Source organism: Capricornis sumatraensis, chromosome 7 (assembly GCF_032405125.1).
Source record: "Capricornis sumatraensis isolate serow.1 chromosome 7, serow.2, whole genome shotgun sequence".
NCBI classification, from domain to species: Eukaryota; Metazoa; Chordata; class Mammalia; order Artiodactyla; family Bovidae; genus Capricornis; species Capricornis sumatraensis.
In genome coordinates, this window is record NC_091075.1 from 91,279,552 (window position 1) to 91,294,702 (window position 15,151).

General features: G+C 39.0%; 1 protein-coding gene across 1 annotated transcript; it reads left to right on the plus strand.

The window, feature by feature from the left end:
• The first annotated feature begins 12,275 nt into the window (after nt 1–12,275).
• On the plus strand, nt 12,276–14,760 carry CXCL8 (C-X-C motif chemokine ligand 8). The gene is made up of 4 exons (XM_068975607.1): nt 12,276–12,393; nt 13,660–13,795; nt 14,078–14,161; nt 14,602–14,760. Exons 1-4 carry the CDS (start codon nt 12,330–12,332, stop codon nt 14,621–14,623), a joined length of 306 nt encoding a protein of 101 aa, XP_068831708.1. The 5' UTR covers nt 12,276–12,329; the 3' UTR covers nt 14,624–14,760.
• The last annotated feature ends 391 nt before the right edge of the window (nt 14,761–15,151 follow it).

Genomic DNA, 15,151 nt, shown 5'->3' on the forward strand with positions numbered 1-15,151 from the left:
TCTAGGGATTTAATGTACAGATTGTGTAGGTTGGATATATCTAGTGATCTAATATATAGCATGGTGACTTAGTTCATAACACTGTATAGAACACTAGAACTTTTCTAGGAGAGTTGATTTCAAGTATTCTTATCACCCAAAAACATTGTAGGCAATGATATGATTAGCTTGACTTCAGTAATCATTTCACTATGCATTTGTGTATCAAATTATCATATTGTACACAAAATTTTAAAAAATATTTATTTAGTTCTTGGCTTCATCAGGTCTTAGTGGAAGCACATAGGATCTTCCCTGTGTCATGCAGGATCTTTTTTGTGGCCCACAGACTCTTTAGTTTTGGCACACAAGCTCAGTAGTTACAGCATATGGGCTTAGTTTTTCCTTGACATGTAGGATCTTAGGTCCCCGGCCATAGACTAACCCACGTCTCCTGCATTACAAGGTGGATTCTTAATCACTGGACCACCAGGCAAGTCCCTAATTTTTATTTTTATTTTAAAAAAAAAGAACCTAGTATAGTGACTGAAACACAGTGAATTTTAATCTATCCCTCACTTCTGCCTCCTTACGGCCTGTCTTCTTTGCACTACCAAGCTATTGCCACCACTCCATGCAACTGTGGATGTAATTGAGGAACTCGCCTCAGGGTGCAGTTGGAAGACTTCTGTTAAGCAAGAATTGTCACAAGAAGAATTTTCCAGGCAAGAATACTGGAGTGGATTTCCATTTACTTCTCCAGGGAATCTTCCTGACCCAGTGATCAAACTTGTGTCTCCTGTTTGGCAGACACCTGGGAAGCCCTAAAACCAAAGATAGTCATTTCTATTCATGTTATTCACTTTCCCAAGCAACTAGAATAAGGGGCTTGAAATATAGAAGATACTTTTAAAATATCTGTTAAATGGATGAATGATGAGGAAATGAGGTCTCTTTGCATATATTTCAAGTAATAGTCATTAAATTGATGTTTTGCTTTCCAACAAATCAAATGGACTTTAGTTCCTTCAAAAAATATTTCCAACTCCAACCACATTACTTGTTTCACAATAAATGGTCAACAATTGCAACTGATCTACGAAGTCATGAGGAAACCAAGAGGAAATGGTGTCAGGAGACAGGAAGCACTTCCTCTCATTCTTGGAAGGTTGAAGGGATGGTGTGTGTGTGCTCAGTTGCTCAGTCATGTCTGATTCTTTGTGACCCTTTGGACTGTAGCCTGCCAGGTTCCTCTGTCCATGGGATTTCCCAAGCAAGAATACTGGAGTGGGTTGCCATTTCCTTCTCCAGGGGATCTTCCTGTCCCAGGGATTGATCTCTCGTTGCCTGCATCTCCTGCATTGCAGGCAGATTCTTCACCTGCTGAGCCATCTCAGAAGGCCCAGGAAGGATAGGTAGGAGTCTGGTGGTAAATCTCCCTATCCCCGTTACCCCCAATTCTAAGCTCTTTCTTCATTAAAATCATTAAGATTTAGGCTCTTCTCAGTTGATGAGAATCTTGCAAGAAACACTTTTTTGCAAAGGTCCAGCCCCGGTGGATCCAGGGTAATTCGAAGCAGAGACAGAGTAGGCGAGGAAAACTTATTTATTTAGAAGTATAAAAGAAATTAAGAAGAAATAGTATAGTAGGAAAATTTATTGGAGAAAAGATGCTGAATAACTTGGTTTACAGGGAGAGCTAATAAAACCTCAGGAAAAGAGATTTGCACCATCTACACTGGGCCACCAGTGCCCATTTGAATATCGGAGGGTGCCCCACCTTGGGCTCCCTCTCTCACGGATCTTAGAAGCCAGGGCAAGTAAGTAGACGTGGTGAGACTCCCTGTTCCAGATGGGAATTCAGCCAGAAAATAGAGTAAGAAAAGGCACGGGGGAAATCAGTCCAGTGACTGGCCTATCCTCTATTGTCCGGAAAGGCCTTTTATACCTTTTTTTGTACATAGAGATTAATGGATAATATAAAATTATGCAGCGTCAGCGACCCTGACTCTTATCGAGACCAGGCTTTCTCTCTGCATACCTAGTTGTATACACAAGTCTTAGGTGATTTACATCATCTTCTGGTCAGAAGGCCAATTAACATTTTACGGCCCTTTTCTGATAAGGGTTTGTCAACCAGAAGACTTATTTGTCTTAAAAGTGTTGTTCTTCCCAAAGTCTGGTGCCACTCTCAGAAAGCACAAAATAAAGTTACATTTTTACATAGCAAAGACACAACAGTTTATAACAATGAAAGAAGTACAGTGATTTATAACAAAGAGAAAAGTAGTTAACTCAAAAGTCTAGTGTTGCTAACATCAAAACTACTATATTCCCTTTTCTATATCCCAATTACATTGATTAATATCCTTCAGGTGCCTAAAAGATAAAGAATATGAAGGCCTGGCAGCAGTCATTGACTCAACAGTGAAACCCGTCACCAATATAATTTTTAGCTTTTTAGAAAAGGCTCTGTATCTTTAAGATGCTTTAAGCTTTGTGCCTCTCATGGTTAGGGGGCTGTAAGCAATTCACAAGTTTGTAAAAGTCCCCAGCTATTAGGCAAGTTAGAGAGCCATCAAAGGGGTTTGAGCTGAAACATTCTTTTCATATGCAGGAGACTGTTAACTGAAGCCCTGAGTTAACTTTTTCCAGAGAATGTCAGAAGAGTGGAAAGCACAGTACAATAAAGCAGGCAGACTCTGGTTTTGAGGGGTAGATGTTCAGGAAAACCCAGAAACCCAGGGGGAACCCCTGAAGCCAGATCACGCCTTTGCGTTTTGTCGGGCTTTCTTCCTCATGACTTTTGCCATGGGCGGGATTCCTCACGCTGGCTCCCGGCACTTTTTAGTTAACAACATTTAAGGGCAAGCGCAAATTCTCTGCAAGATTTGCAAAATCTCAGGTTTGGCAACTGTCCTCTCCTGGCAAAAGTGTTCAAGTTTCCCAGGGACAGTTCTTCATGTATTGCACATACACTGCGCTTCTTAGAATAAAGCATCAGACAGTAGGGACCATATAGACAAATTTCCTCATTTCACAAATGAAAACCCAAAGTCTTGACAGAAGGAGGAACTTGTTCTTTTATTAGATTAATGTGTCCACCTCCCCTCACTGAATCAAGTTCCTCTTCTGCAGCTTTCTAACTCCTTTCAGGTAGGAAATGGTGAGAAAAAGAAGGGAAATATGCTCAAAACAAAGACTGTGTGACATACAGACATGTGAGAAACTCTGTTGAGATGGCTCAGAATCTCTGGACTTGTTTAGGTTCAAATCCTCCTGATTCTGTCTCCTACTTACTGGGGTGACCTTTTGCAAATTGCTTAATCTCTTTGAGGCTCATTTAGCATCTGTTAAATGGGAATATATAATACAGAAATATAGGGTTATTGTGACTAATGTGCTATACTAATAATCTATTAATACACTTATTCTTGAGTGAGAACTCTCTGCACTCATTGCTAAGGTCTAAGTACGTGAAGCTCAGAAAAGAAATGTGCCATTTTAATTTTCTGTTAACCTTGGCTCTCCAATGCCTGCTTCATTTCTCTTTGGGTCTCTAGTGTGTGTTTGCAAGGCCCTGCTTTTCTGATTGGGTGTGTTCTTATCTGATTCTTCTCTCTTTTGCTCATTTTGCTTTTATCTCCAACTTTACAAGGAACGATGTCAGTGGTGTTTTCCAAGTTCACCCCCCACAGCTTGGGGAAAGAAAGTGCATGAAAAGTTCATCCAACAGGTTTGGGTTTGGAGTGGACAGTTTTTCCTTTGTTTCAAAATTCCACTAGATTCTGCAGGTTCTGATTTCCTCCTTCCTGGTCTAGGGACCACAAGCAGGGATTTAATTTTGATGAGTAACATGATATGGTCAAGAAAAAGAACACCCTAGATGAAGCAAATTGTAAATTATGTTAGATTAGAAAATAAACAGCTTAGAGACAAAAGGGTCACAAATCTGGAAATCAGATAACACAAGGCATCAGACTGAGGGGAGATGGATAAAGAGGTTTTCTATCCTAATTTTGCATAAATCTGGGGAATTTTGAGAGACTAGCTCATATCTCTAAACCCATACACAATCTGAATTATTTTCTAATTTTGTTTTCTTTTTATGTGAAAACACATAGATTTTTCTTAAATTCTGTATATATTTGGCAACCTGAAGGGAATTATGAAAGGAATCAACTTTCATTCTCTATCTTAGCTGCCTTTTGCCCCTGGTGTTCCTTTTTAGCATCAGTTGAACGCAGCACTCACCATTTTTACTGATTTGGGTTTACTCTTACGGGCAATAAGAAAACTATAGGTCATTTGTATCTTTATTGAATATGAAGATTCTATTCCTCTCTCTCATTCTTGTCCTTATCCAATCTCTACCTCCTCTTTTGACAACATCGCGAATTTCTTCCTGAAGCCTCTGTCCTGAATGCATGCAGGGACAGCAAGCAGCAGGCAGAAAATATCATTTCTCTTTCAGTTGACTTGACTTAAAGACAGTAAACTCAGGATCCTTTCATTATTCTTCAGGTTTTTACCTCCAGTATCCCCTGTATTGGTTTTACTCCTTAAGACTTTTTAACAGAGATCAGTGAATTCCTGAAAATTGCTGACACAACTTTGTACATTTAGGCTTAAGTGGATTTAGTGGTAAGGAGAGAGCAGAGAGCTTTCGTTACATTTTCAAAGGATTAAGTGGTTAAAATAAAGAAATCAAGCCAGTCAATTCTAGAGGAAATCAACCCTGAATATTCACTGGAAGAACTGACGCTGAAGCTGAAGCTCCAATACTTTGGCCACCTGATGTGGAAAGCTGGCTCATTGGAAAAGACCCTGATGCTGGGAAAGATTGAGGGCAGGAGCAAAAGAGGACAACAGAGGATGAAATGGTTGGATAGCATCACTGACTCGATGCACATGAGTTTGAGTAAACTAAGGAAGATAACGAAGGACAGGGAAGCCTGAAGTGCTGCAGTCCATGGGGTTGCAAAGAGTCAGACATGACTTGGTGACTGAACAACAGGAACTATTGTGATACCCACAAGGGGAGCTAATCTGTTTAGTCTTAGTGTGTTTAAGGTTAATTAGATTAAATCCATGGGTCACCATTCAAGCTCATTCATTGGCTTCTGGAAGTACGGTCTGTGGGGACTTCTGGATTCTCCAAGGTCTGGAAACAAAGGCAATGGGAAGAAGGAAGTTGCAGAGCCCTCCATTAGAGGATGCTAAACACTGACAGGCCCTGCATATTGCTCTCCACCCCTCACCCTGCCTCCTATGAACTACCTCTTACCCCAGCCTGGTATCAGCCTATAAGGTGCTGGATGGTTAATTCACAAAAGGGAAAAATTGCTGCCTTGCTGAACTGATCACTCTTTTTATCTGTTCACTGTTAAATGAGAGCATGAGCCAGAACTCTAGTTTCCATTCTGGAGTCTTCTGGGTTCATGTACATAACGCAGTTGTCCCTGTGGGAGAGCAAAAATAGACAAAGACAAACATCTTTACTTCCTTTTGTTGATGCTGCTCTTGGTGGGAAAACTCTGGGAACTGGGGAATTTTTACTTTCATTGGAGAAATGTTTGTGGAGCACTTGTCTGTTGCAAGCACTGGGCCAGAAGCTGGCACATGGTGTGAACAAAGCAGATGTGGTCTCTGACCTTGTGGAATTTCCAGTCAGGTGAGTCTTATATCATCAATCCCACAGATGGGCTGAGCTCTCTTCAACAGAATCTGACATGATGTTTGGATTTCAATCGAATTGTGTCTTAAATACTTCCAGTGATCCCTAAGGACAAAGTAGGGGAAAGAACTAGTTAAGGTGAAGCTCACATTTTAAAACAAAAATTTCAAAATAAAGGTTTGAGAAAGAGAGTTGTGAGAGAAAAATACAGAAACTGCAACATAAGATCTGTTTCCCACGTCGACTGCTTTCATCAAATTGCTGAGTTTCATCTCAACTTAGTTTTTTTAAAAATTCACATATCTATAAAAACAAAAGGTCAAAATAATAAAGAAACTTTTAAAGAAAGAGGGAAAATAGCTATATAAATTTATACAACCTTGAATCGGCATTTTAAAGCTTTTTCTTCCAACTGTTGTTTGATTCAACTGCATGTGTGGGTCTTGGTTACCTCAAGACATAATTAAAACATGCAGAAGTCCACTCATTTCTAATATAGCAACTTCCCTTTTTTCCAAATGATTTCATTTCCTGTGTCCTTTCCTTCACACGAAAGAAATTCTACTGCCAAATAACATATGATTGTTATTTCAAAGATAGATATTTTATTATAAACACTGGAGTAAATAATCCTAAAACTCTTGTTTCACAAATCTAGCAAAGAAATGACTACAAGTAAACAATTCCGTTTAACTTTTTTCATATTGAAGACAGGCTGATCTGTCCATAATAACTCTGTTTCCACAACCAGCTTCAGGGGGCAGGTATTTTATGTTTATGATCTTAGCATTAACAACATTGTAATTCAAATTGAGTGATATGTATTTACCATTTATCTATGATTCTTTTAAATCGCTTCCTTGGTGACTCACACAGTAAAGAGTCAGCCTGCAATGTAAAAGACCTGGATTTGATTTCAGGGTTGGAAAGATCCCCTGGAGAAGGGAATGGCAACCCACTCCACTATTCTTACCTGGGAAATCCCATGGACAGAGGAGCCTAGCAAGCTACAGTCACAAAGAGGGGTCACAAAGAGTCAGACACGGCTGACTGAATAACAATTTCACTTTATGGTTCTCTTAACCTTGAGAATTGTTGAGCTGAGATTAATTTCCTTAAGGGAAGAAAAAAAATTCCAGGTGCAAGCTGAGACTTTAGTATGGGCTTTGGGAAAGATGGTTCAGATTTCAACAGTAGCAGATGCAATACCAGCATAGCATCAGCTTGCTCAAAGTCTCTTGGTTAATCAATGGGGGAAACAGTCAAACCCAATTTCATCTCACTTCAGAATCCATGTTCTTTTCACCACATTCTGCTTTATTTTATGAATACAACTTAGTTTAGGCGTACAAAAAAGCCCTAATTCTAAAATACCTATTTGAAGTGGGAGTAGGGTGAAGAGGGTGGATGGGACATAAAGTGTTTAACACATCAAAGACATTCAGCTTTCCTGTGAAGAACTGGATGAAAAAAGAGTTTCTTGTCAAGGTGGAAAAAGTACATGCCCATCTTTGTCTGTCTTGGCTCTTTGTTTAGCTCTTCCCTTTCTTGGATGATGGACTTGGTCCCATGGTTATGGTGATGATCTCTGGAGGCTCTTTGTTCTGTGCTGGGTGGAACTTACATAAACAGATCAATGGTCAGGAGTCCCATGACCTCTGCCTTCATTCCTGCTGCTACTACTACTAAGTCACTACAGTCGTGTTCGACTCTGTGCGACTCCATAGATGGCAGCCCACCAGGCTCCCCTGTCCCTGGGATTCTCCAAGCAGGAACACTGGAGTGGGTTGCCGTTTCCTTCTCCAATGCATGAAAGTGAAAAGTGAAAGTGAAGTCGCTCAGTCCTGTCTGACTCTTTGTGATCCCATGGACTGCAGCCTACCAGTCTCCTCCATCCATGGGAGTTTCCAGGCAAGAGTACTGGAGTGGGTTGCCATTGCCTTCTCGGGCCTTCATTTCTGCTGCTGCTGCTGCTAAGTTGCTTCCGTCGTGTCCGACTCTGTGCGACCCCATAGACGGTAGCCCACCAGGTTCCCCCATCCCTGGAATTCTCTATGCAAGAATACTGGAGTGGGGTTGCCATTTCCTTCTCCAATGCATGAACGTGAAAAGTGAAAGTGAAGTCATTCAGTCGTGTCCGACTCTTAGCGACCCCATGGACTACAGCCTACCAGGCTCCTCCATCCATGGGATTTTCCAGGCAAGAGTGCTGGAGTGGGGTGCCATTGCCTTCTCCAGGCCTTCATTCCTAGAGGAAGACAAAATGTCACTTGTATTTATGTGCAGCTTTTCTCTTCTTTTAAATTTTTCACTTTGCTCTATTTTGAAGCAGTATTTCCTCAAACAAGCTAATTAGCCTCTTCCTCCCTATTGGACCCAATTTAGACCTTCTAATTACTATGTAGTGGCTCATAGAGTTACCTTTATAGAAGGGGGATAAGATCAGAATTATACCCCATCTCGTCACTTTTTCTTTGTCTATCCTTGTCTCTGATAGATGGACTGAGGACATAATGCATCCAGGTTACACTATGAGAGATCACCAACATTTGTAAAGATGTCCTTTTGCTTTATAAATGAATGCTCCATTCTGAGGAAACTGTAAGCATGTGTGCTAAGTTGCTTCAGTCATGTCTGACTCTTTGTGATCCCATGGACTGTAGCCCGTCAGGCTCCTCTGTCCATGGAATTCTCCAGGCAAAAATTCTGGAGTGGGTAGCCATTCTCTTCTCTAGGGGATCTTCCTGACCCAGGGATTGAACCCGGGTCTCCTGAATTGCAGGCAGATTCCTTACTGTCTGAGCCACCAGGGAAGCACTGTCTTGGTGGTACCTCTGGTAAAATTGGGTCTTAATGATGATGCATAGAACCAGTCACCTCAGGGTCCTTCTATATGAGAATATTTCCTTGCTGAAGAAATCAGCATTACTGAAGCAAAGAGACAGTGAATTTTCTTTAAAATTCAGGTTGTCGTTACATATCTGGCTGCAACTTTTCCTTTCCTCACTCCATAAATGTTTTCTATACTATGCTCACCAATTTCAGGAACCTGACTGGGCCATATTGTCTTTTCTCTCATTACCTTGTATTTGCTTTTGCCTCCACTAACAAAGCAGTCACCCTTTCTCCCCACTCTGTTTGTCTTATTCCTACTCATCACCAATACTAGGTCATGGTTTCAAAGATGTTTCTTCAGACAACTCCATTCATTAAAACTGCATCAAAGTTTCTATTTGTTTGCTCTCTGAGCTTCCTATAGTTATCTGTATTGTAATAGCCATTCACTGTATTGTACTTGGCTTATGTAGCCAGTTGTCCATATTCTACATTAGACCACAGACTCCTCAAAGTCATAGACTATATCTTATTTACAAAATAGTTGCATCTCCTACTACAAGACTGGCATTAGCTGATAATCAATATATATTAAATAAATAAGGGAACAATCAAGTTCCCAAAATAGTAGGTTTAAAAACAGTAAAGATTGCATTGCTACAGAAGTTGATGTAAGGTTCTATTTTGTCTTCTAGTCTTCTGTCTGTTGGAGGAAGAAGAAAGAAACATGGTTGTTCAGAAATCTAATAACCTCTTTGGAAAGCCCTCAAAAAATGGCATTACTATTCCACACACACTTGTGTGGACAAGCTCATTGCTCTATCAAGCTTCCCGGGAAAGAAGGAAGATGTTGAATGAAGCTGCATTCTTTATAAGCTATGTACTTGCCCAGAGGTGGGCAGACTTTCCCTACTGTATCCTCCCTTCCTTAGGTTTCTCTTCCCAAGGAAGTCTAAACTAATCAAGACTCATGAGGGATGAAGACATGTCGTTGAGTCATACAAAGTTGGTTTTGTGTCCCAGTGTTCTGAAGAAAAGTCATTTCAACTCCCTTTTGTAAATGTGCTTTTAGACCAGGACCAGAACTATCAGCTCCACTAATACTTAGATATATGAACATGGAGATGTTATTGAGTTTCCTCATGAGTAAAATGAGGACATTATTACTTGTCCTATTGTTGTGATTAAAACACATAAACACAGTCTCTGGTATCAAGCAAATTGAAGTGATACTTAAGGTAGTTGGGGTCACTAAACAAAACTTTCTGCAATGGAAGTGTTCTCCCCAAACCATAGATGTTCCCATTCTGAAATATCATTGCTACAGCTGCTGCTGCTGCTAAGTCGCTTCAGTCGTGTCCGACTCTTAGCGACCCCATGGACTGCAGCCTACTAGGCTCCTCCATCCATGGGATTTTCCAGGCAAGAGTATTGGAGTGGGGTGCCATTGCCTTCTCCGTGAAATATCATTACTCTTGGTCTAATTTTCAACAACTCTTTATCAAAAAATTTAATTTAAATCCTATGTAAATATTTAAACTAGTTATTTCTTCAAGTATTCTGGCATTCCATAGATATTAAGACTCTGTACTCCAGATTTTCAATCTGAAATGGTCACTTGCTCTCTAGTACAAACAGATTTTGATCTCAAGTTTTACTTTCTAGTAAATCATAACTCACACTGATGTTGTTTCTATTCTATTCTATTATTGCATTATATACTGTAATATGATTCAGCTTGGCATTTCAAAAGCCAATCTTTCATGAAGATCCTTTAAGGCAAATAAGATTTTTTAGGAAATAATGTTTTGGTAAATGTCTCTGTAGTCTGAAAGTCAATCATTTGACAAAAATGAGAAATACAAATCCAAGGCTCTTGAGGTAGATGGGAATTTACCAGTTTAGAAGTTAAGCCAGGTAGTTTACATAAATTTACTTTATGAAACAAATGGATGTTATTAACTCATTTTATAAATAGAGAAAACTAAGATCATGGCATCTGGTCCCATCACTTCATGGCAAACAGAGGAGGAAACAGTGAAAACAGTGGCTGACTTTATTTTTCTGGGCTCCAAAATCACTGCAGATGGTGATTGCAGCCATGAAATTAAAAGATATCTACCCCTTGGAAGAAAAGTTATGACCAACCTAGACAGCATATTAAAAAGCAGAGACATTACTTTGCAAACAAAGGTCTGTCTAGTCAAGGCTATGGTTTTTCCAGTGGTCGTGTATGGATGTGAAAGTTGGACTATAAAGAAAGCTGAGCGCCGAAGAATTGATGCTTTTGAACTGTGGTGTTGGAGAAGACTCTTGAGGGTTCCTTGGACTGCAAGGAGATCCAACCAGTCCATTCTAAAGGAGATCAGTCCTGGGTGTTCATTGGAAGGACTGATGTTGAAGCTGAAACTCCAATACTTTGGCCACCTGATGCAAAGAGCTGAGTCACTTGAAAAGACCCTGATACTGGGAAAGATTGAGGGCAGGAGGAGAAGGGGATGACAGGATGAGATGGTTGGATGGCATCACCGACTCAACGGACATGGGTTTGGGTGGACTCCAGGAGTTGGGGATGGACAGGGAGGCCTGGTATGCTGTGGTTCATGGGGTCGCAAAGAGTCAGACATGACTGAGTAACAGAACTGAACTGAACTGAACTGATAAATATGGAAACTGGAACTCAGAAAGTTTAAAAGCTACACAAAAGTAGGGGCCTGATCCCGGGTTTAAACCCAGATGCTCTTTCCACTAAGCGTATACTGCTTACCTTTCCATTACACATCACGTCATCCCACCCCAACCAAGTAACTCCTTTCGAACCACATCTTGGAACATAAACAATTCTTTATTTCACCACCTGAGAGTCTTTCAACAGTGTCCCTATCTAGAAGGTGTTCTCTTTCATCCTTCTCTGTTAGAGTCCTCCATACTTCAATACCCTGCTCTATATACTTATGGAAAATTCTGTCCTTGTGCTCTTGTTGGAATAAATATCTTGGTACCACCTGTCTGTTCTGTAATATATTCCGGTTCTTATATTGCTTTCTTCTTCCAATAGACCATATTCTTTAAAAACAAGTACTTAGTCTTATCTGTCTCCAGACTCCCATATTACTCAGAAGTTACTCAATAAATATTTGTGGAACTGATAAATATTTGGGAAAGATATTCCCTTTTGTTCTGTTAAACACATATTAGAAAACCAAATCTTTTGAAAAGTTGTAACATGCTCCTTGAGAGCATTAATTGTTCCTGGAAACTTTCCTAAATGCTTAGACATGGACTTCTTGTAAATTGTGTCCCCATTAAAAGTAGTTGACTAGGTTGCTTTATCTATCATTATAGCCCATATAATTTACCTGAAGAAATGGTGGTGCCATAAAAGAACAATCACAAATGACCTTACTCTAACAGCTGCCAGATGGGATCATGATAAAATTCTCAAATAAAAAGGACTACCATTGACAATAATGTATCAAACAGAGAAACCTGACTTTAAACATTTTTTTTTAATGTTTTAAAAGAAACATGGTTTTAAACAAAGTCAATAAAATTATTTGAAAGATCAAAGAAAGCTTGGGTCACACAGAAAATTTGATAAGAAACCAATCACTAGAGGAGTCAGATGACTCAGATGTGCTCTCAAGGGCGGATGGTTGCATATTGTGGAATTTCCTCTGACATGATGCAAGCATGATGGTGCACTTGTTCCCTATTCTTATGATGATATAAAAAGCCACAGGAGTTCTCTGCCCAACAGAAGTCCTCTGGGACAGCAGAGCTCACAAGCATCTAGAACGAGCCAGAAGAAACCTGACAAAAAGCCTCTTGTTCAAATATGACTTCCAAGCTGGCTGTTGCTCTCTTGGCCGCTTTCCTGCTCTCTGCAGCTCTGAGTGAAGGTAAGCATATCCTTCTAATCTACAGAAGTTTCCTGTGTCTAAACATGATGCTCAGATAGCAAGATTATCCTTCATGCCTGGATAGCAAGCCTCCTTTTTATTCAGCAAGAGAAAACCATCTTTGCAGTCATTTACTGCTAAATTGAAGTTTTAATTTTTTAGGTTGTATCAATATATTTAGAAAGTTTGATTTATATAAACATTCTGTTCCTATCATCATTCATACTCTGTAGTATACAAATAATTAACATAAATCTATAATTTATGGTATATTTTATTGGAAGCCACATTTACCCAAATAATCTATTAATATTGAGTAAGGTAACTCAGGTTATTTTATTCCATGTACTATTTGATTGACAAGCTTCAGGCAACTATCAATTGTTCTTTGGCCTAAAGACAGATTATAAACCTTATTGGGATCCCTCTTATGAAATACAGTTAAGAATGTTTGGGCTTCCCTGATAGCTCAGTTGGTAAAGAATCCACCTGCAATGCAGGAGGCTCTGGTTCAATTCCTGGGTCAGGAAGATCCACTGGAGAAGGGATAGGCTCCCCATTCCAGTATTCTTGCTTTTCCCTTGTGGCTCAGCTGGTAAAGAATCCACCTACAATGTGGGTAGACCTGGGTTCAATCCCTGGGTTGGGAAGATCCTCTGGAGAAGGAAAAAGTTACCCATTCCAGTATTCTGGCCTGGAGAATTCTATATTTCATAAGAGGGATCCCGATAAAGTTTATAATCTGTCTTTAAGCCCTCTTATGAAATACAGTTTAAAATGTTTGTAGCATATACTATAAACATTATATATGGTATATGGCATATGTATATATGTTTTAAAACATTAAGGATTTTTATTAAGATAAGAGTACAATCTCTAGGTAACTCACTTATATTTCTATTAATTCCTCCTGAAGGCAGTTTCCCTTTAGGTGAATCTTAGTTTGCTTGCCGTTAATAACATTGTGGTGTCACAGAGGGTTATGTAAGGAGGAGGAGAAAATGTACCATGCAAATGTCAACATTCTTCAAAGACAACTCTAAGTCTTTACACCATTCAATGTTGTTAGGAATGATTCTTTTTAAAACAAAGAGAAAAACTGAAGTTAGAGCCTGGGGGAATATCCAGTTATCGATTTCAGGGATAAGTTTGCTGAAGATGTGATGTTTACCAAACAGATACCAAATGATCACATTGCAATTAATAAGCATGAAGCTAGTCAAGCTGTGCTTATGGATGAAATAAATTCTTAATTTTTTTCCACAGCTGCAGTTCTGTCAAGAATGAGTACAGAACTTCGATGCCAATGCATAAAAACACATTCCACACCTTTCCACCCCAAATTTATCAAAGAATTGAGAGTTATTGAGAGTGGGCCACACTGCGAAAATTCAGAAATCATGTAAGTAATTTCAAAAGTGATTATTTTACTTTAGTCAGCCTAGAATTGAGACGTGGAAGAATCCAACAGAGTTCTAGTTACTAGGAGTACATAGTGAGAAAAATAGAAAGGAAAAATTCTTTGTCTCCATGGCATTTAAATATGGGACTCTCCATGACTCATAGCTAAAAATTAGTTTGGACTTCCATTTTATGCCTGTACTCAAAGAACCATGACTTGAATGGCAAGGTGGTGTTTGAAACCCATTAAATATTGATTTTAATAATATCTCTCTCATTTCAGTGTTAAGCTTACCAATGGAAAAGAGGTGTGCTTAGACCCCAAGGAAAAGTGGGTGCAGAAGGTTGTGCAGGCATTTTTGAAGAGGTAAGTTTTTCTTGAATTTATATTCTTCATTTATCCTGTGACATTTATTCCAAAAGTCAGCCTTTAAATTTTCTGCTGCTGCTCAAAATTATTTTCTTTTAAGTAATTGCTTCTTTGATTAAAAAAAAAATAGCAGCAATAGTGTGTTTGTTGTACTCATGACTGGGAGATCATATATCTCAGTTGGTCTAGAGAAGTGTGGGTATATGCCTGTGCCCTCTGTCATTAGTAGAGCTCCCTATAAATCTCAGAAATATTCTGATTTAGATAACTTATCTGATCTCTCTATGTGTAGTTGAAAATATAGAGCATTTCTAACACATGAATATCTATGACTCTCTTAATTTCTATATTAAGTATATTTTTAAGAACCATACCTTTCTCCTTATTAGGACATTGGCTAATTTTTAAACTTTTTGTTTTATTTTATTTATTTTCAGAGCTGAGAAGCAAGATCCATGAAAAAGAAAAAACAACCAAAAATCCTTTTTCCATTGCTTCCAAGAATTCCTCAGTAAAGATGCCAATGAAACTTCAAAACAAATCTACTTCAGTGCCTTATGTACTGTGTGGGTCTGGTGTAGGGTTGTCAGATAAAATACAGGATGTCCAGCTATATTTGAATATTAAGTAAAACAATGAATATTTTTTCAGTGTCACATGTACATTGTTCCATGTAGGACATGCTTATATTTTAGAAATTATTCATTGCATACTGTAAGTTCCAATCTATCTGGAAATCCTGCTTTTTTGTTTTTGTTTTTGTTAATCTTGCAACCCTAGACTGATGGCCAGGATTCACGAGTTCCTGTTCAACTGTGCCTCGATTTCTTTATTCCTAAACTGGAGAAAAATATCTCAGTCATCTTTCTACCTCACAGAAATGTGAGGACATGTGGAAGCACTTTAACTTTTATTTGGTCATGTAAATTATTTTCAAGTGTAACTTATTTACCTATTTATATATTTATTTAAGTCTCAAACACAATA